A 24,717-nucleotide genomic window follows, 5' to 3' on the forward strand; every position below is an offset into this window, starting at 1 on the left:
TAATCTGCAAGGGTATACAAACTTCGGCGTGCCGAAGTTAGCTTCCTTTCTTGTTTAGAATTCGGATTAATGAAAAAATGAAAAGTAAATTTTTAAATTTGGAGAGTTACCTCCTTATTAAAGAGTTATAGATACAGTCAGTTACGTTCGCTTATAGTTTTCAATTGTTTTTGTCGATAGCATCAGCTTTGTTTATAAATTTCTCGTCCAATCACTACGGAATTTTTATACAAAAAAATAAAAAAATACATTTTAAAATTTTTATTTTTAGAGAAGCTTTTATCTTATGTAATCATCGTAGTTAAATATTTTACAATGTAGTATAATTACACAGCCACACAAAAAAGTGTATGGGTTGGAATATCAGATATTTCATAAATTTTGCAAATCTGGTCCCGTATTAGACATCCGATTTGACTTGAGGTGCTATTCGAAAATTGAATATGATTATTTAGTTTAAATAAAATTGTGTGCGTGAAACGGTGGTAGGATAATGTGTTCTTTCAACCACTACACTTTTTTAATTAATGTGTCTGTGTTATTAAAATATAAAATTATTGCTAATTGTCTACATAGAATTTCCAGACATTGACGTTAGTTGGGATATTTTAGGTCGAATCATCATAGTGGACTTTTTTAAGGTATAGTCCCAGCCCCTCCAGCGAAACCATACAATCCCTTGACGAGCAGTTATATCTTGCGGATCATGCAAATAAAGTCCATTTAATCCCCTGCCACAGGACTTCCACCACCAGCCACCCTAAAAAGATATAATAAGTAAAAATTTATGTTAAAAGGTATAAGGTCGAACAATTTGTAATCCTTACTTTAATGAATAAAAGAATTATATTCCTAAATATCAGTAACCAGTTCACGGGTCCCCTTCTAATGTTAGGTGATTTTAATGCATGGAGCCCTATAGGGCTCGCCGGCATGGGCGTGACAAAGCCTTAGAGCGGGCCATAGCCGATTTCAATATGATTACCCTTAACGATGGCTCAACAACGCACATTTCTACCCACAATATGCTCACATACGTAGACATATCTTTAATTTCCCCACGAATTCCACACTTCACAAACAGGTCCATTTCCAAAACACCACATGGACTTCCATCACTTACCTATTCACATTACGTTGTGAATAAATCCAAACCCAGACGGATCCCCCCTTTTCCAAAATACAAAACTGATCTTGCAAATTGAAAACTTTTCGAGAGTGAATGTTCAAACTTCCCTCAAAAGTGGAAATCCTACTCCATAGACCACCAAGTTGCTAAAATAACTAAATGCATCCGAGCTGCAGCCAAACGCAGTATTCCAGTTGTTCCTTGGTGGAACAACTTCCTCCAGTAGCTAAGGAATGAAAAGCAAGCCTTGTTTCAAAAATATAAGTCCAACTTGTTTAACGCTGCCAATCTCCCGCTCTCGCCTTAGCGGAATAAAGCGGGCGGGAGCGCGGTCTTATGCTTATGTTATGTTATATGTATGCAGCCAAATAAAGCTGATTGAATTTACCCACGACGCACAGTAGCGCCTTTTCTCATTTAGCGTTGCAAAAATCATATCTTTTGAACCAAATAAGGTAATCGAAAATTTTAAACGGCATTGGACAGGTAATTGTTGTAAAAGGTACATACATATATACTGCATAATGTAACGCCCACAAATACGCCTTCTTAAAGGGTGTTCGGCTCGAGGGGGGGAAATTCAATTTCCAATATCTCCAGATAGGCACAAAAGTTAATATAGAACACTCCCGCGCCGCAGTCAACGTAAACCACCGTAGAAATCACCGAAATCGCGAAAGGGAAAATCACCACCAAAAAGAATACCGCAAGAAAGTAGTAGGCCGGGGGGGGCGTGGTTATTTTCAATATAATGATCCGCTTTATTGGAGTTCTAATTAGGAATTAAATAATGTACAAGCTGGAGTGGGAGATCAAACAACTAGGAGAGCGGGAGCGGCCGCTCAGCGATGCGACGATCGGCCAGAGCCGAAGCATCCGCTAGAAGAGCGGGAGCGAGAGAGCGAGCTGAGGAGCTTTGAAGAAGCGGGAGCGCTTCGGAGTCGCGGGGGGCGGGAACATAAGCTCCTGACCTGAACATTCTCCCCCCCCTTGCGAGGATACGCAAAATATCAGAAGTCCTTCGCTCGAGAAAGTGTTGGAGTCGCTGAGCGGTCGTCGGCATGTAGAAGTGTGTGATGATCCTGTCCACACGACTGGCATCGGTCGTTACTACGGCAAGATCCTCCAGAATGGTGGTGGGCCAAGCAGTTGACGCAGTATTTCCTGTCGATGACTGCCTGGAGCCGTTTCTTCGCATCAAGCCGGTGGCACTTCCGAAGAGGATGGTTCCCTTGACAGACTCGGCATTGGTAGGATGAAATACCTCGGGAACGTCTGCTTTTGCCGTCGTTGTATGGAACCCAGTAATTGAAGGAGTCGGCCGCATTGGTCACTCGTGTAGAGAACGACGAAATCCGTTGGATAGGTGGAGATATTTGTCGGGTGTCATCACGAGGAATCGGAACACTAGAAGATGAGTCGCTTGGATGCAACAAAGTGTGATGCCGACCGTGACAAGTAAGACAATTGTGGGCGCTTGTGCAATTACGGAGTGGATGACCGCTTGCAAAGCAATTTAAGCACAACTGCTTTTTCTGGATATAAGATGATCGATCGACTATCGTCATCTGAAGGAAGCGTGGACACAAACGCACTGGATGGTTCTCTGCAGAACACAAATCGCATATCTTGGACGTATGTAGAATCCTCGTACTAAAGGATTGTAGTACTCGTGGCGATGGGTTGGAAATTGTCGGTTTAGATGAACGAAAGTGTGTCACAGTAGGCTGGATAGAATCTATGGCTTCCAGAGTTCTATAGCGCTCTGTTAGGAATGAATCAAGTTCCGGCCACGTAGGAATTTCGGTTTTTTGTTCGATGGATTGCTCCCATAATGAAAGCGTCAGCTTCGGAAGTTTTGTGGAGCACAAATAGACAAGGAGGCAATCCCAATTCTCAGTAGAAAGGCCGGAAATTCTCAGCGATGTTAGACAATTTTGGATTGTATTTTGCAGCTCCTTCAAGGCTGCCGAGGATTCGCGTTCAATGGACGCCATGTTAAATAATTTCTTAAGCTGATTGTTTACTAACGCGCGTTTGTTTTCAAAACGATCGTGAAGCGCTGACCACGCGGATTGGAAGCCATCATTAGTTAGCGGAGACTTCGTAACGATGGCGTGAGCTTCGCCGCTAGTTTTGGCTTTTAAGTGGAAAAGCTTTTCCACTGGAGTTAAGTTGGAATTGTTCACGTACATGGCCGTAAACAGATCACGAAATGTGGGCCAGCGCAGATAATCTCCGTCGAAGATTCCTGTATTGCATGGCGGAAGATCGCAGCCCCTCGAGAATGTCTCTGGTGGCGGAGCTGCTCTTGCCTGTGAATTGGAGACGGACACGCGGTCAATGTCTTCGCTCAGCTTGGAAGCACATCTTTCGTACACCGCATAATAGTGTTCGTATTTATTTTGAAGTAGCGGAAGATTTCCGCTACTTCCCTCTTGAAGAGCTGCTCTGGAAACGGTCTCATACTCCCGTTCAACCTTTTCCCATAAGGACTGGATCTGATCTCGACGGATCTTTAATGTGAATGAATTGGGCTTGGAAGTGGATGCCGCAAAAATCTGGTTTTCAAATTGGATGAGACGGTTGCTAGTTGCTATAAACTCAAGCATAGCAACATCTAGAGGGCCGTTGGCTCTGGATATCTCCCTCTTCTGACTTGCGTCTTGGGGAATTGACCTTTGTCCTTCTGACATATTTATATTCCTTAGGGAGTAGGCAGGAGTGACCAACTAAGTAGGTGAATGAAGCTGCTGGATTGAGCAGAATTTTCAAAATAAAGGATGTTCGCAAGAATATGCTGTAGAATTCGAATGGTAGAATTATTTGCTCCCAGTACCGTCAACAAAATCGAAGGAGTAGCAATGTGAGACGGTAAAATCGAAACAAATATGGATTGCAAGAATATGCCGTAGAATTCGAATGGTAGATGGTAGATGGTGGAATTAACCAATCTCAGAATTGCAAGTAACTAAACTGGAAAAAATTTACTTGTGGTAGAAGCGACGAGAATCGAAAATATATGTAGTGGAATCAATATTAATTGGAGCAAATGCGACGAGAATGGAAAATTTATTTGTAGTGGAGCCAATATTAATTGGAGCAAATGCGACGAGAATCGAAATTTATTTATATTTATAAATAATTGCGGAATGGAAATGCAGAGTTTTTATTATTTTCGTATTTAAAATAAATGCAGGAAGGATGTAGATTACGTAATTATGAGGATTGCGGATTGCGAGTAAAAAAACTTTAACAATAATTGATTGATTAATTATTATTTAATTTAAAAAATATATTAATTGTAAAGAAAAAATAATTAAACCGGAATGGTGGGATTGGAACACCTGACACCTTTTTCCCAACACAATGTTTGTTGGGTTACGCTGCCGGCGATGTAAAGCTCTAGTGTATGCATATGTATGTAAGTAGAAAATTATATGTCGCGGCGGCAGCGGAACTATGCAAGGCGCAACAATGAAATGCACAAAAATACGGACACTGGTTTACAAATTTTTTGCAATATTTTATTCGTTATTTATTGTATTTTTTTGATTTTCTTGTTTTATATATTTTTTAAAAATGTTGTATGTAATGGATTTGTATATGTTCATATGGAGAAAATATAATATAAGTATGTATATGGATTTATATTATAGCACTGGATAGCTATTCGTAGGCAGCGGACTGTATTTTGATTGTTAATAAATTCTTTTTATTGGAATTTGTATTTTCTATTGTGCGACATAAAAATCAATATTTTTTATGTAAGCCGATGTATGGACATATGTATGAATTTGTGTTCTCATGTAGGAACCGTTTTGTACATTGATGTACGGATAAATGCCAATATGTAGAGGAAAGCGGACGAAAAGAATATGGCGACGTTTAAAACGGAGACGGATTGAAACCATTTGCCAATTTTATGAAGTGGAAAATAGGAAATGGAAAATTCCTCAACTGCCGTTGTCAGGAAAACTCGCTCTTGGAGTCGACACGGAAAATTAATCTTGCAGCAGAGTGACCGAAATTAATTGTTCGGACTACTGCTGAAGATCGGCAGCGAGGGGGGCGACGGAATACGGAGTACTTATCTTGGAAGCAGAGAAACGCCGAGAACTGCTGGTGAAGCGGAGTTGTAGAAAAAATCCGGAATCCAAAATCCAATAAAATCCGGAAATCCAGAAATCCACAAATCTGGCTCTGTAGGACCAAATGTTCGGCTCGAGGGGGGGAAATTCAATTTCCAATATCTCCAGATAGGCACAAAAGTTAATATAGAACACTCCCGCGCCGCAGTCAACGTAAAGGGAAAATCACCACCAAAAAGAATACCTCAAGAAAGTAGTAGGCCGGGGGGGCGTGGTTATTTTCAATATAATGATCCGCTTTATTGGAGTTCTAATTAGGAATTAAATAATGTACAAGCTGGAGTGGGAGATCAAACAACTAGGAGAGCGGGAGCGGCCGCTCAGCGATGCGACGATCGGCCAGAGCCGAAGCATCCGCTAGAAGAGCGGGAGCGAGAGAGCGAGCTGAGGAGCTTTGAAGAAGCGGGAGCGCTTCGGAGTCGCGGGGGGCGGGAACATAAGCTCCTGACCTGAACAAAGGGTATCAAAGTGAAAAAAGATTTTTTTTCAATGAAAACAATTTTGAAAAAAAACTTTTTATTTAAGTTTTTATCTTTAGTTTTATGTATTTGCTCAAATAAAAATAATTTGAAAACTGAACAAATTTTTTTTTAATTCAAAGTGTAACCGCCACGCGCTACAGTTAGTATATTTTTTGGAAAGCATGAAATTGTGTGGGTATTTTAGTACAGTAGAATCCGGCTATAACGACTTCGCTTATAGCGTCCGTCTGGTTATTACGACGAAAACTCGATGGCTTGGTTGGTCCCCATACAAACTTATATGAAAGGGCCTCCGCTTAAAACGTCTTCGCTTTTAACGACAAGCCGCTTATACCGACGAAATTTTTCACAATTCAACCGGATATTGCGACGTGACGAAAAAAAAATACAGCCAAATAATTTAATTTTTAATTTAATTTAATTTAAAGCAATATGGATGAAAACAAAGATGAAAATTACCCGAAAATTACCGTCCTTGATGCCATTTTAATGATAAATAATGCATGGCAACAACTTTCGTCATTAGCAATTGCGAATTGCTTTAAGCATTCTGGGCTTGCCGGAGAAAATTTAGATGGTCCCAGCAGCTCATTCTCAAACGATATTGACATCGAGGATGACATTCCTCTATCGGTTTGGGCAAGAGCTCTAAAAAGCAGCTACCGATTTCGAAGGAAGAACTCGATGAATTTGTTCTTATAGACAATGGTGTGGCGATTTGCAAGGAACCATCTGAAGAGAGTATTGTTAAGAACATATTAGATGACGAACAGGACAGCGACGACAACGTGGAAGACCAAAATGAATATGTGTCAGCGCCTAGCGTTTTGGAGGCACTCAAGGCCGCTGAAATTTTGAATAAATTTGTCCATTCCAATTTTAATGACGAGACATTAACTCACAGCATTTCTCGCCTAAATAATGCTGTGCGCGACTCTTTTTATAAGTCAAAAACAACACAATCAAAAATCACTGATTATTTAAATTAAGTATTATATAAAAAGAAATAGATAATAATATAGAAATAAGATTAATACTTTATGAATATGCATTATGTCTGTATACGACTTATTTTGAAGTTTATGTTATTGAATTAAATTTGTTTTGTTTTGATTTAAAAAATTAATTTGTTTCATTTTAAAAACCTATTACAATCATATCAACCAAAAATAAACAAAAAAAAAATTGTTTTTGCTACTTTCGGTTAGTGCGTCTTCCGGGTATAACGATGTAAAATCGTCGGTCCCTTGAAAGTCGCTATAACCGGACTCTACTGTAGAATCATGTAGCTTTCTATTGAGTCCTTTCCCAAAGAAATATCTCCATTGGGTTTTTTTTAATTGAATTAAGTACCGGTCGCGAACGTACGGGTCGCGAACGTACAATTTTTCCAACATGGAAAAAAAGAATAAAATTTAGTTAAACATATTTTTTATTTAAGGAAATTTGAAGTTATTCATAAAAATGTAGTGCTAAAAAAAAAAAAAAAATAAGCAACATGCTGTATTTGTTTAATTTTCTTTTTAATACTACTTTTTTATGAATATCTTCATATTTCATTAAATAAATGACTTTAGACAACAAGTTTTATCTACCTGCTTGCACTTATCGCATAGCAATGACAAAAGCATGATGTTTTGGGTCGCGAACGTACGATTTGAACATATATAGGAAGCAAAATTGAAATTAACAGTTAATTGAACAATATTTCGCTCTTTTTTTAATTTTTCTATCTTTATTAGATTGCAATAAAGAGATTTTTGTAGAAAAAGTCCTAACATATCATACGTCTTCCTTGCGAAATAAATTAAAATAAATATGCCTTTAAAAGTAGTAAGGCTTACTTCTTCCAGAAAACAACTGAGATATGATATGCATCTATGTTATTATGAAAATTTTGACATTTCTTTATGGAAATACACCAAAAGAAACCAGGCTTACGAAGATTATTTTTTTCGGCCGTGGTTTACCTCTTGGCGGATATTCCCATATGTATGTATGTGGGATCCGGTAGTGTTGATGGAGTGGCCAGAGTCACCAGGAGCGGTCTCACCTACTAGTTTCTGGCTCCCTTCTTTAAAATACTAGATAGAATAGTCGATTGCAGTGTTATGCTCTGGCAACTCTTCGTTCAGCAGTCGCCGCCAGAATCTCGCTTCGATCGCACACGTTTCGGATAAGCACCAATATATATTTTGTAAAATTAAGTTACAAGTTAAAAGTCAATGGAAATAAACTATATCCTAATTTAAAGTCGGTGTTACAACTTTATTGAAAAGAGGACACTGCATTTTTGGGGGCTCAACCGGGATATTGCCCACCATTCGACAACTTGGACCTTAAATCGCATATTTCACACACAGAAGATATGTACAACTAAGGAAATATTGTGCGGTGCGGAGTTGAGGAAATTGCAAGCTCAAAACTGGTCAAGAGTTTTGGAAAAGGAACGAAAATTAGTCAGATAGTGGCAGAGACAGAAAGAGAAGCGGAAAAGTATTTCATCAGAAGGCGAAAAAGAATTTCATCAGAAGGCGAAAGACACACACACATGGGCGAGTGAGACAGAAACAGCGAGTGACAAAGACGGAAAAAGCGTGGCGGTGACCAACGGATGGAGATTCAACGGATGAGGCTGGTAAAGAGCGAGAATTGAGAAGCAGCGGATCAGGCTGGAAACGAGGAGAGCGAACAAGACATTGGAGCTGGTGGCGTAGCGGTTCGTGCGGGCAAGAACGTGTTGGCCAGGATTGGAACACGGAATTGGAGGCAGACGTGGACGGCCAGGCGATTCTAATTGAGTTTAACATCGGAGAGGCAGCGGTACAGATGCGGAGCAGCAGCGTAGCATGCTGGGAAGAAAAGGAAGCAGCGGATCAGGCTGGAGGAAGATCAAGCGGACAAGAACAAACAAGACATAGGAGCTGGTGGCGTTAGCGGTTCGTGCAAGCAATAGCGTGTTTGCAAAGGCAAGAACACGAGGAGCAGGAGCAGATCAAGCTTAAGATCTGGAGGTGGACAAGCAGCGGAGCAGACGTGAAGGTGCAGACGGGAGCAGCAGAGCATCGTCAGTGCGTGCAAGCATAACCTTGTTGACCAGAGCTAAGGCACGTGGTTTTGCAAGCAGGCAAAGCAGATTCCGATTGGAGGCATAGCAGAGTCGCTGATTGCTGTCCGCAGAAGACGAAGAAGAGAGCGGTGAACACGAAAAGAAGAGAGAGACAGCAAGTGACGCAGCCCGAAACAGGGTTGCCACAGGTTTTTTTGTACAGTCTGATGCATTAGTGCAAAGACAGAGCTATCGTTTACAATTTGCGCAAAAGATATTAGAGATAAAACACTTTGTTATCTTATTAACTGTAATTTTCTGCAGGATAAATTGGTAAAATGGAGAGAAGCGAGATCTTGGCATTGCGAGTGGAAGAATTGAGACGGAAGTTGTCAGAGCTGCAGTTGAATACAACCGGATTGAAAGCTGAACTATAACAACGATTGCTAACTCATTATGGTTTGATAGATGAGGGTGAGTCAGAGAATGAGGGTGAGGCCGCTGAGTTTAGGTCAACATCCTCCACACCGACTAATAACCGTAACAGGGCAGTTAGACAACATGGCCAAGAAGCGCAGGGACAGTCTAGATCATGGTTTACTTTGAAAGACGTCGAAGGGAGTGTTTCTCAGTTTTCAGGCGTAGGTGTTCCCAATATAGATCTGTGGATTGAAGAGCTTGAAGATTGTGCGGCTACCGTAGAGTGGAGTTCACTGCAGCAGTTTGTTTATGCAAAACAGTTACTGAGTGGAGCAGCAAAAATGTTTGTGCGTAGCCAGAGAGATATTAATGACTGGGAAAGTTTGAAGTCAGCGTTGTTGCAAGAGTTTGGAGTGCAGATATCTACAGCAGAGATTCATCGCAGGTTGGGAAAACGTCGTCAGCATAAGGGAGAATCTTTGCAAGAGTATCTCTATGCCTTAATGGAGATAGCTAAACCTATACGTTTGGAGGATGAAAGTCTGATTGAGTACTTCGTAGAAGGAATTCCAGATGCACGGTCAAATAAATCTATGTTGTACCAGGCTAGAAATTTAAAAGACTTGAAGTGGCAGATTGAAGCATACCAAAAAGCAAGAAGCGCATATAAGTCAGACAACAAGTACGCTTCTCAGGGCGGTAAGGCAGGGATCGAATTTAATAAAGAAAAGACAACGGATTCTTTGAGGAAATGTTTCAGGTGTGGAGATCCGTCACATATGAAAAGAGATTGCCCAGTGCAGGAGAAATGTTTCAAATGTAATCGGCCAGGACACCGAGCAGCGCAGTGCAGAGCTCAAGTCAAAACTGAGGAGAGAACAAATGTGGTTCAGGCAGAGAAAGAAATCACAAAGCAAGCTCGTGAACTGTGCTTGCGGTCTTGAGCTGAAATCAGTTTTTTGCTCGAAAGTTGAATTCAAAGGACTTATCGATACAGGAGCGGAGCTTTGCCTAATGCGTAGGCGTGTATTTTTAAAACTTGGCGTCGGCGTAGGCAGTTTGATGGGCAGACAAAGAGTTTTGACAGGAATTGGAGAAAGTCAGGTGCTGACTTTCGGCAGCTTCAAAGCGCCAGTCAGTATCGACGGCATTGAAATGTGGATGGAATTCCACGTAATCCCAGACGAAGATATGAAGTTTGATGCTATTGATGGTCACGAAGAAAGGAACTGTGTTTTCGAAAAGGGTGCAGTGCATCCAACAAGACCAGGCGCAGATAACAGAGAGTTCCTGCATGCAATTAATGAATGAATTTGGTAGCCTTTGCATGCTAAGCACAGAAGATCGAGAGTTAGGGTTGGTATTGGATCATTTAACTGAAGGTGTCGCTGCAGAAGTAGAGTTGTTGGTGAAGAATTATAATCCGAAGAGGAATAAAAGTTCGCCAGTGGAAATGAAGATTTTGTTGACAGATGAATTGCCAGTATATCAACATCCAAGGCGTTTGGCCTATTGCGATCAAAAGGTAGTCGATGCTCAGGTCGAAGAATGGCTTAAGGAAGGTATAATTAAACCAAGTACGTCAGAGTTTGCTTCGCCAGTTGTTTTAGTTGACAAGAAGAATGGTAAGAAGCGTTTGTGCTGCGACTACCGTAAATTGAACGAAAAGATAGTCAGAGATAACTTTCCAACAGCACATATGGATTGCGTTATTGAAAAACTGCAAGGTGGAGAGATTTTCACAACCCTGGATTTGACCAATGGATTCTTTCATCTTCCTGTGTCACCAGAATCTCAAAAGTACACTTCGTTTGTTACCATGAGTGGGCAGTACGAGTTCATGTTTGTACCTTTCGGTATCACAAATTCTCCAGCAGTGTTTACCAGGTTCATAATGGCTGTCCTAAGGGAGTTGATAAAAAACGACGATGCAGTAGTGTACATGGATGATGTGATCATCGCCAGCAAGAATGTTGAACAGGGCGTGCAGAAGTTAGGGCGAGTTTTGAAAGTGGCAGAAGAAAACGGTTTGCGTATAAATTGGAGCAAGTGTCAGTTATTGCAGAAGAGAGTACATTTCCTTGGATACATTGTAGAAAATGGTACAATCAAACCAGGTGAGGAGAAAACTAGAGCGGTTGCTGATTTTCCTACTCCGTAGGACGTCGTATTTTCGAAGGTTTGTAGAAAACTACGTAGGTATTGCAAAGCCATTGTCCGATTTGTTGCGTAAGGAAGCAAAGTTTGAGTTCAAAGAAATGCAAGTAGAAGCTTTTGGAAAATTAAAGGCTGCGTTAATCAGTGGGCCTGTTCTGAAACTGTATGACCCTACACTTGAAACGGAAATTCATACTGACGCTTCAAAGTTCGGATTTGGAGCCGTGTTACTTCAGAAAGGCAGAGAAGATAGTTTGTGGCACCCAATTTTCTACATGAGTCGGAAGACCAAACTTTGCGAAGAGAAATATCATTCGTATGAACTTGAAGTTCTTGCAGTTATCGGAGCTTTGATAAAGTGGCGAGTTTACGTTCTTGGCAAAAGATTCAAAATAGTGACAGACTGCAATGCCTTTGCCATGACTATGAAAAAGAAAGAGATTCCGCTTAGAGTTTCGCGTTGGGCGATGTACTTGCAAGATTTCGACTATGAAATCGAACATAGGTCAGGTAGCAAGATGAGACATGTGGATGCGTTGAGCAGGGTGTATTGTTTTGTTGTGACAGATAGCTTAATACATCGCTTAAGGGGGTTTCCTGAATTAGGAGGCAAAAAAAATCGATTTTTTTTTTTATTGCTTAAAACGATAGATAAACTATCTAAGAACATACCACAAAAATTTCAGAAGCCAATTCGAAGTATTTTCGAAGATACAGAGATGAAAGCAAAGGAGCGCCGAGCAGGTTTGCAGGCGCTTGGTGAACTTTGAAGCGCGTTTTCTCCACTTCTCATTTTTCGAATTGGCGGGAAAGATAACTAAAAAACTTATTGACCGATTGAAACGAATAAAGGCTTATTCTCTTTAGAATTAAATTCTCTTCTAAATAGACTAAAACGGTTGTTGAAAACCGCTTTTTATATTTTTTACAGCATGTTAAAGTCAATATTTTATCCCGAAAAATGCAATATTGACTTTAACATGCTGTAAAAAATATAAAAAGCGGTTTTCAACAACCGTTTTAGTCTATTTAGAAGAGAATTTAATTCTAAAGAGAATAAGCCTTTATTCGTTTCAATCGGTCAATAAGTTTTTTAGTTATCTTTCCCGCCAATTAGGAACTGCTGTGACGAGGCGCTTCAGTGAACTACTTATAAGTCCGCCATTTTGAAATTTTTTTTTTTTTTTTTTTAATTTATTTAAGCGCTTTAAATATGTATAAAAATATACCAAAAATTGCAAGAAGCTTGGTCGTTTCTTTACCTTCCAAAAAAAAATGCGAAAAACAACTAATTTTTGGCCTCCTAATTCAGGAAACCCCCTTAAGAGAAGCACAGCAAACGGATGATTGGACTAGGGCAGTAAAGAGTGTTGTTGAGACAAAAGGGTATGAAGATTTTTATATATCCAACGGAATTTTATTCAAGGATCAGAATAAGGAGTTGCTGGTAGTGCCATCGCTTATGGAAGACGAGATCATTCGAAATGCGCACAAGCAAGGTCACTTTTCTTCAAAAAAACTCAGGAGTTGGTCGAAAAGTCGTACTACATTCAGAAGGCTAAAGAGAAGATAGCACGAATCGTTGAGAGCTGCGTCGAGTGTATCTTAGTGAATGCCAAAGCTGGCAGGCAAGAAGGGTTCCTTACACCAATCGATAAAGGTGACAAGCCGTTGGTTACGTACCATATAGACCATGTTGGCCCGATGGAGTTGACCAAAAAGCGGTATAATCACATTCTCGTAATAGTGGATGCTTTTTCTAAGTACGTATGGTTATATCCTACACGAAGTACTGGGGTTGAAGAAGTTTTGAGTTGCTTGGAGCGTCAGTCGGTCATTTTTGGTAACCCATACAGGATTGTATCCGATCGATGAGCTGCTTTCACTTCACACTTGTTTAAGGAGTATTGCGAAAGGGAGAAGATACAGCACTTGCTAATTGCGACAGGAGTTCCCAGAGGTAATGGACAGGTAGAGCGTATGCACAAGATAGTGGTTCCAATGTTATCTAAACTGAGTGAGGAGAGTCCAGGATGCTGGTATAAGCAGGTTGGCAAGGTACAACAGACGATTAATAACACTGAGCCCAGGAGTACAAAAGTGTCTCCGTTTAAGATTCTAACAGGACTCGATATGCGTATTTCCAGTAACTTAGAGTTAAAGGAGTTGATGCAGGAATGTTTAATATCTAAGCTAAACGATGAAAGAGAGAAGTTGCGAATAAAAGCAAGACAGAATATTCAGGATATTCAAACAGAAAACAAAAAGGCAAAAGGAAAGGTAGAAAGCCAGTATGCAGTAAATGACTTAGTAGCTATTAAACGCACCCAGTATGGAACAGGCTTAAAGTTGAAAGGAAAGTACTTAGGTCCCTATAAGGTAGTTAAGATTAACAATCATGGGCGTTATGAAGTTAAAAGAGTCGGAGAAGGAGAAGGGCCATATAGAACCAAGACAGTTGCAGAGTACATGAAACCATTCGGGTCGAATCAAACGTCAGGAAGGCCGAATGTGGGATCCGGTAGTGTTGATGGAGTGGCCAGAGTCACCAGGAGCGGTCTCACCTACTAGTTTCTGGCTCCCTTCTTTAAAATACTAGATAGAATAGCAACTCTTCGTTCAGCAGTCGCCGCCAGAATCTCGCTTCGATCGCACACGTTTCGGATAAGCACCAATATATATTTTGTAAAATTAAGTTACAAGTTAAAAGTCAATGGAAATAAACTATATCCTAATTTAAAGTCGGTGTTACAACTTTATTGAAAAGAGGACACTGCATGTATATGTCGGAAATTACTTTGAAATGCTAGATTTAATTACTATTTGCAAGTCTCCAAGTGGAAATAAATGAAGAGTAAAAGAAGTAACCACGAGAGAATAGAAAGATAACCTAATAGAAAAGAGCGTGGTGGGGAAGAAGAGAGTATTCCCTACTGAGTGTGGCACAATGACGAGTAGAGAAGAACGAGAAAAGTAGAAAAAAGGAAGGGGCAGTTCAGTTCGAGCAAGACTGGCAGAGAGAACGGACGAACTATAGAATTCATTGCGACTCGATGCGCTACGTAAAACGAAAAGGAAGCGACAATGGCCGAAAAGGCTGACCCCCCATCTCCTACATATTCATGTTTACATAATGACTCCATCATTTTGTAAATAAATTTATTTCAATCTCCGACCTTTTGAGCCTTTTCGAATTCAGAATCTGCAATCCAGCAGCACCCAGTCTTTTTCAGTATATATGTTAAATCCATCTCGACCAAGTCCGTGCGCTATGAAATAAGGTCGAGCAAGATTACGAAGCTTGTTCAGAGCATATTTCATTTGGTTTCGAGGGCGGCACAGACAAGGTGCCTACTCTTAAGGCAAAATATGACTACTCCTATTTCATTTACGATAGGTGTACCGCCGAGCTCATGGAACAGATCGATAAGATATTGTCCAACCAATTTAAGTCCTTCTGCGTCCCAAATATACTTCCCGTCTGGCTGTATGCATTCTTCATGCGATACGGAAGTTTTCTTGGGGAATTATCTTCGCTGGCCGACTTTCTGAGACCTTTTCACAGCGGCTTATATAAACAATCCTGCGCTGACCCTTTTTGAAAAGCTCTTTTAACCAAATGCCAAGACAAGTGGTGAAGCCCATTCAATAGTTTTCAATTTACCACACACCAACGATGGAAACGCTTAGCTTGGAAAAATCTTACTGAGCGTTTCGGAAACAAACGATTGCTGGCGAACATCCAATTGAAAAGATTACTTAACATACAATCCATTGTACACAAATCGTTGGCATTCTTAAAAGTATAATCAAAAACTTACTTCGTTAAAAATTTCTGGACTTTCCACAAAGAACTAGGACCGCCCAGTGCTCCACGAAACTTCCGAAGGTGACGCTTTATTTTGGGAGCAATCCATCCCATTTTTTTTTAGGCTTGGCTTTTATTTATTTAATATTCTCATTTATGAGACTAACAATAAGTGTATCAAATCTTACTATACCACCTAACTAGCAGTCATGTAGACTGGTACAGTGTAAATAGCCCTGACTAATTATGGCTAGGTTGGAAGGTCGTTACGTAGTAGACGACTTCTTCTGGAAACTCGTATCAAGTCCCTTTCTAAAGGATTTGGATGGGCGGAGAGTTTTTCCTTGTAGGACGCTTTTTATACCCTTGCAGGGTATTACAATTTCAGTCAGAAGTTTGCAACGCAGTGAAGGAGACGTTTCCGACCCTATATATATATTCTTGATCAGCATCAACAGCCGAGTCGATCTAGCCATGTCCGTCTGTCCGTCTGTCCGTCTGTCTGTCTGTCCGTCTGTCCGTCTGTCTGTTTCTACGCAAACTAGTCCCTCAGTTTTAAAGCTATCTGAATGAAACTTTGCATATAGTCTTCTATATGCTCTCACTGCTATATATGTCGGAACGGGCCGGATCGGACGACTATATCATATAGCTGCCATACAAATGTTCGATAAATTTTTAGAAAAAAAATATAACTTAGCTGTTTTTCAACATATGTGCACTATTTTTTACATATGACCATTTTATATTATTTTTTAATTTTGGTAAAAATTTTATGAAAATCGGACGACTATATCATATAGCTGCCATAGGAACGATCAGGAAATTAATAGAAAAAAAATTATAACTTCGTTGTTTTTCAAACTATTTTTATCTACTCTGAGATATAAGCTTATTTTATTAGTTCAGAATTTTGGTATAAATTTTATGAAAATCGGACATCTATATCATATAGCTGCCATATAAACCGATCGGTAGGTGTAGGGAAAATGTAAAACTGGGAATGTAAAATTGTAACTATCAAACTCTCAACATAATAAGTATAGGTAAAATGCAATGAAATAATATCTGCAAGGGTATACAAACTTCGGCGTGCCGAAGTTAGCTTCCTTTCTTGTTGTTTTTCTATTTCGTTCTTAACTGCGCGAATGCGAGATACCTGTGGATGTGTTCATTGCGTATATACCATGGTGCCCCTGTGATAGTTCTCAGGATTTTTGATTGGGCGCTCTGTATGATGTCTAGATTGGTACTGCACGCGTTCCCCCAGAACTGGGAGCCATACGTCCATATTGGCTTCAGTGTGGAGTTGTAGAGCAGGACCTTGTAGTCCAGACACAGGGGCGATCAGGAGTTTATGAGCCAGTGGAGGCTTCGCCATGTTAGGCGTATGTCCAGGTGGACGCCCAGGTACGTTACCATGTTGACTTCGGGGATCTGCGTGCTGTTCAGGTAGAGCGGAGGGCATGTTTGTCTGTTGGGAGTGAACGTTATGTGCTTACACTTTTGTTCATTTACTTTAATACGCCAATCAGATAGCCACTTCTCTACTACCTTGAGGTGGTTGGCGAGCTGGGTTGTTGCACGGACTGGGCATCTGGAACGGCTGAGGATCGCAGTGTCGTCAGCGAAAGTGGATAGTGTTAGCTGGTCGCTTGTGGGGATATCCGCTGTGTATAGGACAAATAGGGTAGGTCCAAGTGCGCTTCCTTGTGGAACTTCAGCTTCGATTGAATAGGTGCCGGATGTTGTTGCGTTTCACCTCGCTGCGAAGACTCTGTTGTAGAGATACGACTCAAGTAATTTGTGTGTGTATGCCGGCAAGAGTGTTTTAATTTGGAGCATGAGGCCATGAGCCAGACGCGCTCGAATGCTTGAGAAACATCTAGAAATATTGTGCTGCAATATTCTCGATGCTCGAAGGCTGTGCGAAATTCTGATGTTATTTTGTTAACTTGCTCTATAGTTCCTTGCTTTTCTCTGAAGCCAAATTGATGAGCTGGGATGCTGTTGTGAGCTTCTAGATAAGAAATTATGCGCTTAAGTAGGCATTTTTCAAATAACTTGGACAAACATGATAGTAAACTTATTAGTCGGTAAGATGACGGAATCGTGTGGTCTTTTCCGGGCTTCGGTATCATTATAATTATAGATTTTTTCCATTTAGTTGGGTAATGGCCGAGACTTATGATCCCACAATTCGGAAGTTCAGTTAACATTTTTTGAGTTATTAAGTCATCGCCGGGAGCCTTTTTCGGCTTCAGTTCCCTGATGACCTTCGTGATCTCGTTCGGACGAAATGATGCTGGAGTTGATTCCGTTTCAGTTTGGGTTTGCGGTAGTTCAAATGGATGTGCAGCAGGGTTCGGCTGGAAAACTCCCTGGAGATGTGAGGCAAAAGTTTCGGCTCTGTCTTTGTCGCTGCGGGCCCAGCAACCAGATGACATTCTTATCGGGGTGACGGTTTCAGTCGGTGAGCTTAAATTTGGGTGAGCTCTCCATAAGGGATGCTTTGTGCTGGTTGGCGAGAGTTTCTCAATATATCTTAATTGTGCATTTTCGGCATCTTGCTTCAGGGCCCGGCTTAGTTTGCGTGTGGCTTCATTTGGACGTTGATTTGAGCATTGCGATCTCTTAGTTAGCCACGCCCGTCACAGACGCCTCTTTTCTTGGATAAGCTGTTCAATTTGCTGGTTCGTTTTGAATTTAATTTTTTGCACATCCGTCTGTTGTGGTGTTCAGATCCTGGCTGCAGTCACAAGTACCTCTTCCAGAGCGGAGGTGGAGGAGTCGATGTCGGCTTCAGTATTGAGCTGGGGGGCTAGCTCAATGTGGGAACTCACATACTTTTTGTATTTAATCCAATTGGTACTGTGCGACGTCAGCCTGTAGGTGCGATCCGTAGTTCCTGGGCTTTGAAGGAGAGTTATCAACAGCGGCGAGTGATCTGAAGAAAGGTCCGGAAGGGCCTTGGCGTTTATTAGATTGCGTGGGATGTTTTTTGTCACCGCGAAGTCAATTAGATCAGGTATTTTCTGAGTTCTGCTGGCCAATATGTAGGGCTACCAGGGGAAACGTCCAGTTTATTTCTCACATTGATGAGAGCGTTATACAGTTGTCTTCCCTTGGGGGTCACGAGGCGGGATCCCCAATGCGTATGCTTGGCGTTGTAATCTCCTGCAGCTATGAAGCGATCTCCAAGAGAGTTGTAAAAATCCATAAATTGGCCTTCAGAAATTGTAAAGCGAGGTGGGCAGTAGACAGCAGCAATGCAAAGGTTGCCGTTACCTAACTGCACTTTTATGGACGTAGCTTGCAAGTGATTTGTTGCAAACCTTTGGTGAAAATGGTGATTGATGCGTTCTCTGATAAGGATGCCCATCCCGCCGTGGGCTTTACCATCTGGATGATCTGTGCGGTGGAAGGTATAACCTCTTAAATGAAAGTTGTATCTGCTTGTGAGGTGCGTTTCAACCAGTAGCATGGCGTCGATGTGGTTTTCATTTAGAAATTGTGCTAGTCCGATTTTATGCCGTGAGACGCCGTTGGCATTCCACGTGGATATACGTAGATTGGACATTGATTATTTCGACAGTTGTGCTACAAGCAGCTGTATCACCATATTCTGATTTTGGACAAGCGTTTGCATGGTCGTTTTCATAAATCCATCATACTTTGTTGCATGGTCACCATCATGGATTCCAGGTTGTTTTGTGGCTGCCTTGGGGCCTGCTGAGCGTTTACTGAGTTAGAGGAGAGTGGATTTTGCATACCAGTTCGTAGAGCTTCGGCGTAGGAGATTCCCGTGGGGGCATTTAGCGGACCAAAAGAAGATCTGGCTGCTTTGGCAAAAAATACATCTGGAGTACTTTTTGAATTATAATAGACAATTTGTGTATTTTGTTGGCGTGTAGCTGTCGCTCGCCGCATGCGACTCTTCAGCTCCTTGTAGACCACGCAGCCTCTCTAGTTAGCTGTATGGTTTCCTCCACAGTTTCCACATGTTTTCGTATTGGGTTCTTCTTTGTTCGCAGGGCAGTGTACGGAGTTGTGGAAGTCTCCACAGACTACGCAGACTGACCGAAGGGTGCAGTATGTCCTTGTATGGCAGCTTGTAGATCGGGTGAACTTCATTCTACTTTAGGGTTTTACTATCTGGCTCAAGTTCGACTTTGAAAAGTGGTTGCTGCTTTTTATTTTTGTTGATAATGTTGCTAACATTCTTGGCAAAGAAACCCTTGCTTTTAACGGCTTCTAGTATCTCAGAGGGGCGACGTCTGGTTCAATTCCTTTTAGCTCTACTTGCAGTCTCTTGCTGCTTTGTAGTTGGTAGGTGTAAAAGTTCTTTTTTAATTCTTCCAGGTATTTAGACACGGCCCGGAAGTATTCTCCTGATTTGGTTTGCACTTTGGTTTCGCAAATGTTCCCTTTAATAAGGGGAACAAAATTAAAATGTTCGTCCCCGACCAGCGCAACAATTTTGTTGACCAGGGCGTTTGAACTTTTCTTCCTAATATAAATAGGTGGGGGCTTTGGCTATTTTTGAGTCTCCTGTTCCGGCTCTGCTTGGTTATTCTCATCAGCTGCTAGCGCGGAAAATCTGTTGAAGTTAGTTGGATCGTAGCTATTGGTGACACGGTCTTCCATTGAAGCCGGTGGTGGTGGGGTTTGGCATTGGTAGCTCCAAGATGTAGGTGTTGGAGTGAGTAGGGCGGGTGAGCAAGAGCGCGCTCTCTTGCCGTCGGCGGTCAGTAGAGCCGGGTTGGGCTTGGTAGACGTTTTTTCTGCTTCGATATCGCGAGTTGAGAAATAAGTGAAACAACCGTTTCTTTGGTTTAGGCACGTCTGCACTCGATGAAGGTCGAATGCGAAATGAGAAGGAGAAGGTAGGACTCAATATCAATGCGGATAAGACGGTCCTTATTCTCTTCACCAAGAGATACAAGGTGCCGCAATGGATCCCCCCGAAAATTAACAAAACCAGGCTAACCCCGAAAACACAAGTCAAATCGTCTTTGACTTTCATAGCGAACGGTCGTGTTTTTGTTTTGCTTTTGTGTTGATTTGCATTTAAAACCACCGGGGTCCAGATTTTAATTTGTTAAAATTCAATTCGTAACTTTGCCGTTTTGCTACGCGAGTGCATGTGCATGTGGCTTTCAGTGTTTAATTAATATTTATATTTTTATTAACCACTTGATTTTTTGCGTTTTCTTGTCCCCTTTTGTGCTATTCCGTTTTAGTTGCTTATAGCTGCACTCAATCGGTTCTAAGCTTTCGTCTGTTCTCCGCTCTCCCACGCCTACTCTCCCGCTCTCTTGTTTTATTTTCCACACCGCTTATCTGTAAACGTGGTTGAAGGTTTGTGATAATGGTGTCAAATTTTATTTGCGAAATTAAGGGCTGCCAAAAAGAGGTTTTGGCAGATCAGCCCAGCCTTTACTGCTGGCTTTGCTTTGCGGTCGTTCACGCTAAGTGTCTAGACTTAACGGGCCGTATCGCTGACGCAATTTCTGCCAAAAATGGCTTGCGCTATTGTTGCCATGCCTGTCGTGAGGTTGAGAAGGAAATGTTATCCTTCATGCGGCAAACCAGAAGTGGATTTAGTGAACTTAGGGTCAATTTTCGCAAATCAAATGACCTGTTCACAGCGCTGGACGCTCAATTTAGCGGCATGAAGCTGCTAAGTGAGTCGCCAAAACGCACAAAAATCGGCTGCTGGTCGGCTGCAACTGGGCGAGCCCCAGCAACAAAAGATTTGGCACACTCCCTCGGCACAGCCCCTGACACCGAGACCAAATCCAATGGTGTTGAGATCGGGAACGGCTAAAGATTCGGCATTCGAAGGTGCCGGGTCAGTAATGGCAGCAGATCCGCCAGGTTTATCAGTTGAGTCCGCTGCGGTGTCTCAATCTCTGACACCGCAGACTTAAAAAAAATCTCAGCTTTCCCACAGGGCAAAAAAAGGGCTGGACCACCCGCTGAAGTCGGGAACGCTGCGTTACCGAAGACCCTCACCGCTATTCCACCATTAAAAACAATATTTGTTTCTCGGCTTGCCCCTGACCTCGCATCAGAAGATGTACAAGCTCATATACTCAGCAAAAAACAAGCCAAAAATGTGAAAGTGGAAAAATTCAATTTCTCATACCCCAGAGACATCTCATCTTTCAAGATAAGTGTCTCCTTCGATCTTTTTGACACAATTTGTTTTGGTGACTTCTGGCCCGAGCACGCTGTAGTCAAGGAGTACGAGGTAAAAAAAATACGAGGTAAAGAAAAAACGAACTTCAAGGCCGGCACAAACCACAGCGACCGCGGGCGTCACGGCAGTGCCAAAAAACTAAATACCTCCCTCCTACTTTCCTATCAGAATACTAGAGGCTTACGCAGCAAGCTCTCTAAATTGTATTCTGATAGTTTTTCGTTTGCATCCCAGGTGATTGTGTTTACCGAAACCTGGTTAAAGCCGGAGATTCTCAACTCTGAAATTTTTCCGGGTAAGTACACAACTTATAGATTGGACCGTCTTTCCCAGCGAGGTGGTGGAGTTCTAATTGCCGTTGACTCCACCCTTATTTCCGAACTGGTTCAAATTGACGATCTGAGAGGTATTGAATTTATCTGTGTAAAACTATCATTTCCAGGTAGTTTTATCTATATAACCTGTTCTTACGTTCCTCCATCTGCTCAAGAGCCTATTTATTGGAAACAGATTTCGGCAATTCAGGCTGTTTCCAACATGCTTACAGATAGACCCCAACTAATAACTCTAGGAGACTTCAATATACCTGGAGCTCGTTGGTCATCAGATGGTACGTCCAATGTCCTCCAAACTGTGGCACAGCATGACCTCATAGATGGTTTGCTTGACATTTCGTTGTCCCAAGTTAACCATGTCGTAAATTCTTTAAATCGCCTACTAGATCTGTGTTTCGTCTCTGATCCTGTAGGTGTAAACTTAACAAGAGTTGATCCATTGACGCTTCCCGAAGACACTTACCATCCTACTTTCGAAATGACCATCGATTTGGGGACTGTCGTAAAGACCAAACCTGATCTGAGTCGCTCAGACACTAAAGTTCGCTGCTTTCGTAAAGCAAACTTTCAAAGGCTAGATATCTTAATTTCTGAATTTAATTGGTCTGATCTTTACAGGTGCACTGACATGGCGTCCGCCGTGGATATTTTTTACAGTGCCATGAATGCCTTCTTTGCATCGTGTGTTCCGTTAGCCTATCCGTCGGTTTCTAGTAAACCACCTTGGTTCACTAAAGAGCTGACACGCCTGGACACGCACCGGATCTCCTACTGTTCATTCAAGATATCTTAGTGCTCGGTCGAATTTCACCGTACTTAACGCGCAGTGTTATAAAAGTTATTTAACTCGCTGTAGGGTTCAGTTTACGCACGGCCCTGAAACAACGTTATAACTTTGTTAACACTAAACGAAAACCCAATCTGCATCCTTCCTCGCTTTCTTTTAATAACACTACAGCAAACTCTGATCAGGCCATCGCCGATCACTTTGCCGACTTTTTCAAAACTACTTATTCTTCCTCAAATTGCTTAGATCAGGCTTACTCGTTTGATTTGCCCAGGTCGAACATAATTTTCAGTCCTGTTTTAACCGAAAGCTCCCTTAGTTCGGATCTTCATCGTGTAAAACCAGTTTACTCACCGGGTCCCGATGGAATACCAGGCTGCGTGCTCAGGTATTGTGCCGGAGCTCTGTGCAATCCCCTTCTGAAATTGTTTACCTTATCTTTAGAAACCTCAGAATTTCCTCTTATTTGGAAGGAATCATTTATCATTCCTCTCCACAAAAAAGGTAGCAAATCGGACGCCAGCAACTATAGAGGAATCTCTAAGTTGTCGGCAAAAAAAAAAATTTACGAAAAAAAAAAATTAAATACCTTACCCCCCCCCCCTTAATAAAAATGAGGGCGCGACTGTAGGCAAAACCAACAAAAAAAAATTGTCAATAGACAAGTAACAGCTGTGATTACGATAGTTTTATAGGCGCTACCCAAATCATCTATTTCTATTTTTCTTGGTATTTTATATTAAGATAATTTTGGTACTTTTGGAGAGATTTGCGTGAGTTCCACTGATTATTTCAAAACGCAGTTTTGGAGGTAGACACGCAATGTTTTGGAAAGCATTTCATGCATGTGAATCGCTTGATCTGTGCTTCACAGCCCCAAAATTAATAGTGTAGCATACATAAATGTAGTTCAGGATCATCTTCAAACATTTTTTGAATAAAATATGGAAAAAGATCTTGCATAAAGCAAGATAATACACCTATTCGCCATGTCGAAGAGCTAGCGCTTCGTAATTGATCACCTTATAAGAGTTTCGTTTGGCAAGCGTGCTCCCCTGGCGTGGATTTAATTGAACAAATTTGGGTTTTGTTGATACTTGAGAAATTTGAGAATGGGAAATGTGATATTTTGGACCATAAGTCACTTTTAGACCAATATTTCCTTTAAATTTACTAAATTTAATGCCTAAGAGACTATTAATTATTTAAAATATTTGCCTATTCTATTATCAAAATCAAATATTAACTAAATCGAACAAATTGTCATGTGTTGTATAATTTTAATACAAAAACTATGACATACCTCGGGGAACGACGTAGAAGTCTCGCTATCGAACGCTCAAACGAACAAAAAAATGAGGAAAAAATGCATAGCGTATTGTTCTTTGTAGCTTTATGTTATTTAATGTTATACCTTAATTTACTCATTATAAACGCGATTTTTTATTATTATAGTAAAAAACATCATATGGAATGGAAGCTAACTTTGGCTCGCCGAAGGTTGTATATTCTCGCAATTTGCCTTTGAATCATTAGGAATGGATCAATTTTGGTCAAATGACAAAACAAAAAAGAATAAATATACATTACAGATAACATTTTAAAAACATTATTTATAAATCGAATAAAAACACTATATCTCAGGTTTTAAATATCTAATATAATATAACTTATAAATTTACATGCTGGGAAAAAAACAAAGTAAAATTAAGTTTCATTACATTTACCCATTATATCTTAGTTTTGCCTTTGCAGCTTTAAATTTTGTTCTACACTTAAAGATCGTTCCTGAATTTTATAAAATGTAACTGAAACTCTGAAATAATACAAAATAACAATATCTCATAGTTGATGAAAATACGTTGAAACAAGAAAAGAAGCTAACCGTCTGTATAGATAACAGTCTGGTTAGTGTAGGAGAGTGGAAGAGTTTTTGAAATACCATTGGGGCTGTTGTGTTTTTATTAAATTTTGAAATGGAGGTGTTTGTAGTATTGAGAACATTTGACATGTTAAAATTTCCTGCAGGTTTTTTTCTTTATTGGGAGGTAAGGGATGTTATAAGACTTACATATTTTTACCATTTCATCTATTGTATTAGGGATCTATATGTCCTTTTTACGTGTTTGGTGAGAGTTTTTAATGATGTGCCTTTAGCTTGGATCAAGTTTTTGGAGAGTTTACCGATAAGAAA

General features: G+C 40.9%; 1 protein-coding gene across 2 annotated transcripts in view; it reads right to left on the reverse strand.

Annotated features, from left to right (window-relative positions):
* Positions 1-282: 282 nt before the first annotated feature.
* LOC108076447 (fibrinogen-like protein 1) overlaps positions 283-24,717 on the reverse strand; it is a 181,548-nt gene continuing 157,113 nt past the window's right edge. Inside the window, exon 7 of one of the 2 annotated variants that reach the window (XM_041776515.2) lies at positions 283-760. In XM_041776515.2, the coding sequence (XP_041632449.1) occupies positions 569-760 (192 nt within the window). In that variant the 3' untranslated portion in view covers positions 283-568. The remainder of the gene's footprint in view (positions 761-24,717) is intronic. The other variant, XM_041776518.2, reaches the window with a different exon arrangement.

The sequence above is a fragment of the Drosophila kikkawai genome, chromosome 2L (genome assembly GCF_030179895.1).
Source record: "Drosophila kikkawai strain 14028-0561.14 chromosome 2L, DkikHiC1v2, whole genome shotgun sequence".
In the NCBI taxonomy this organism is placed as follows: Eukaryota; Metazoa; Arthropoda; class Insecta; order Diptera; family Drosophilidae; genus Drosophila; species Drosophila kikkawai.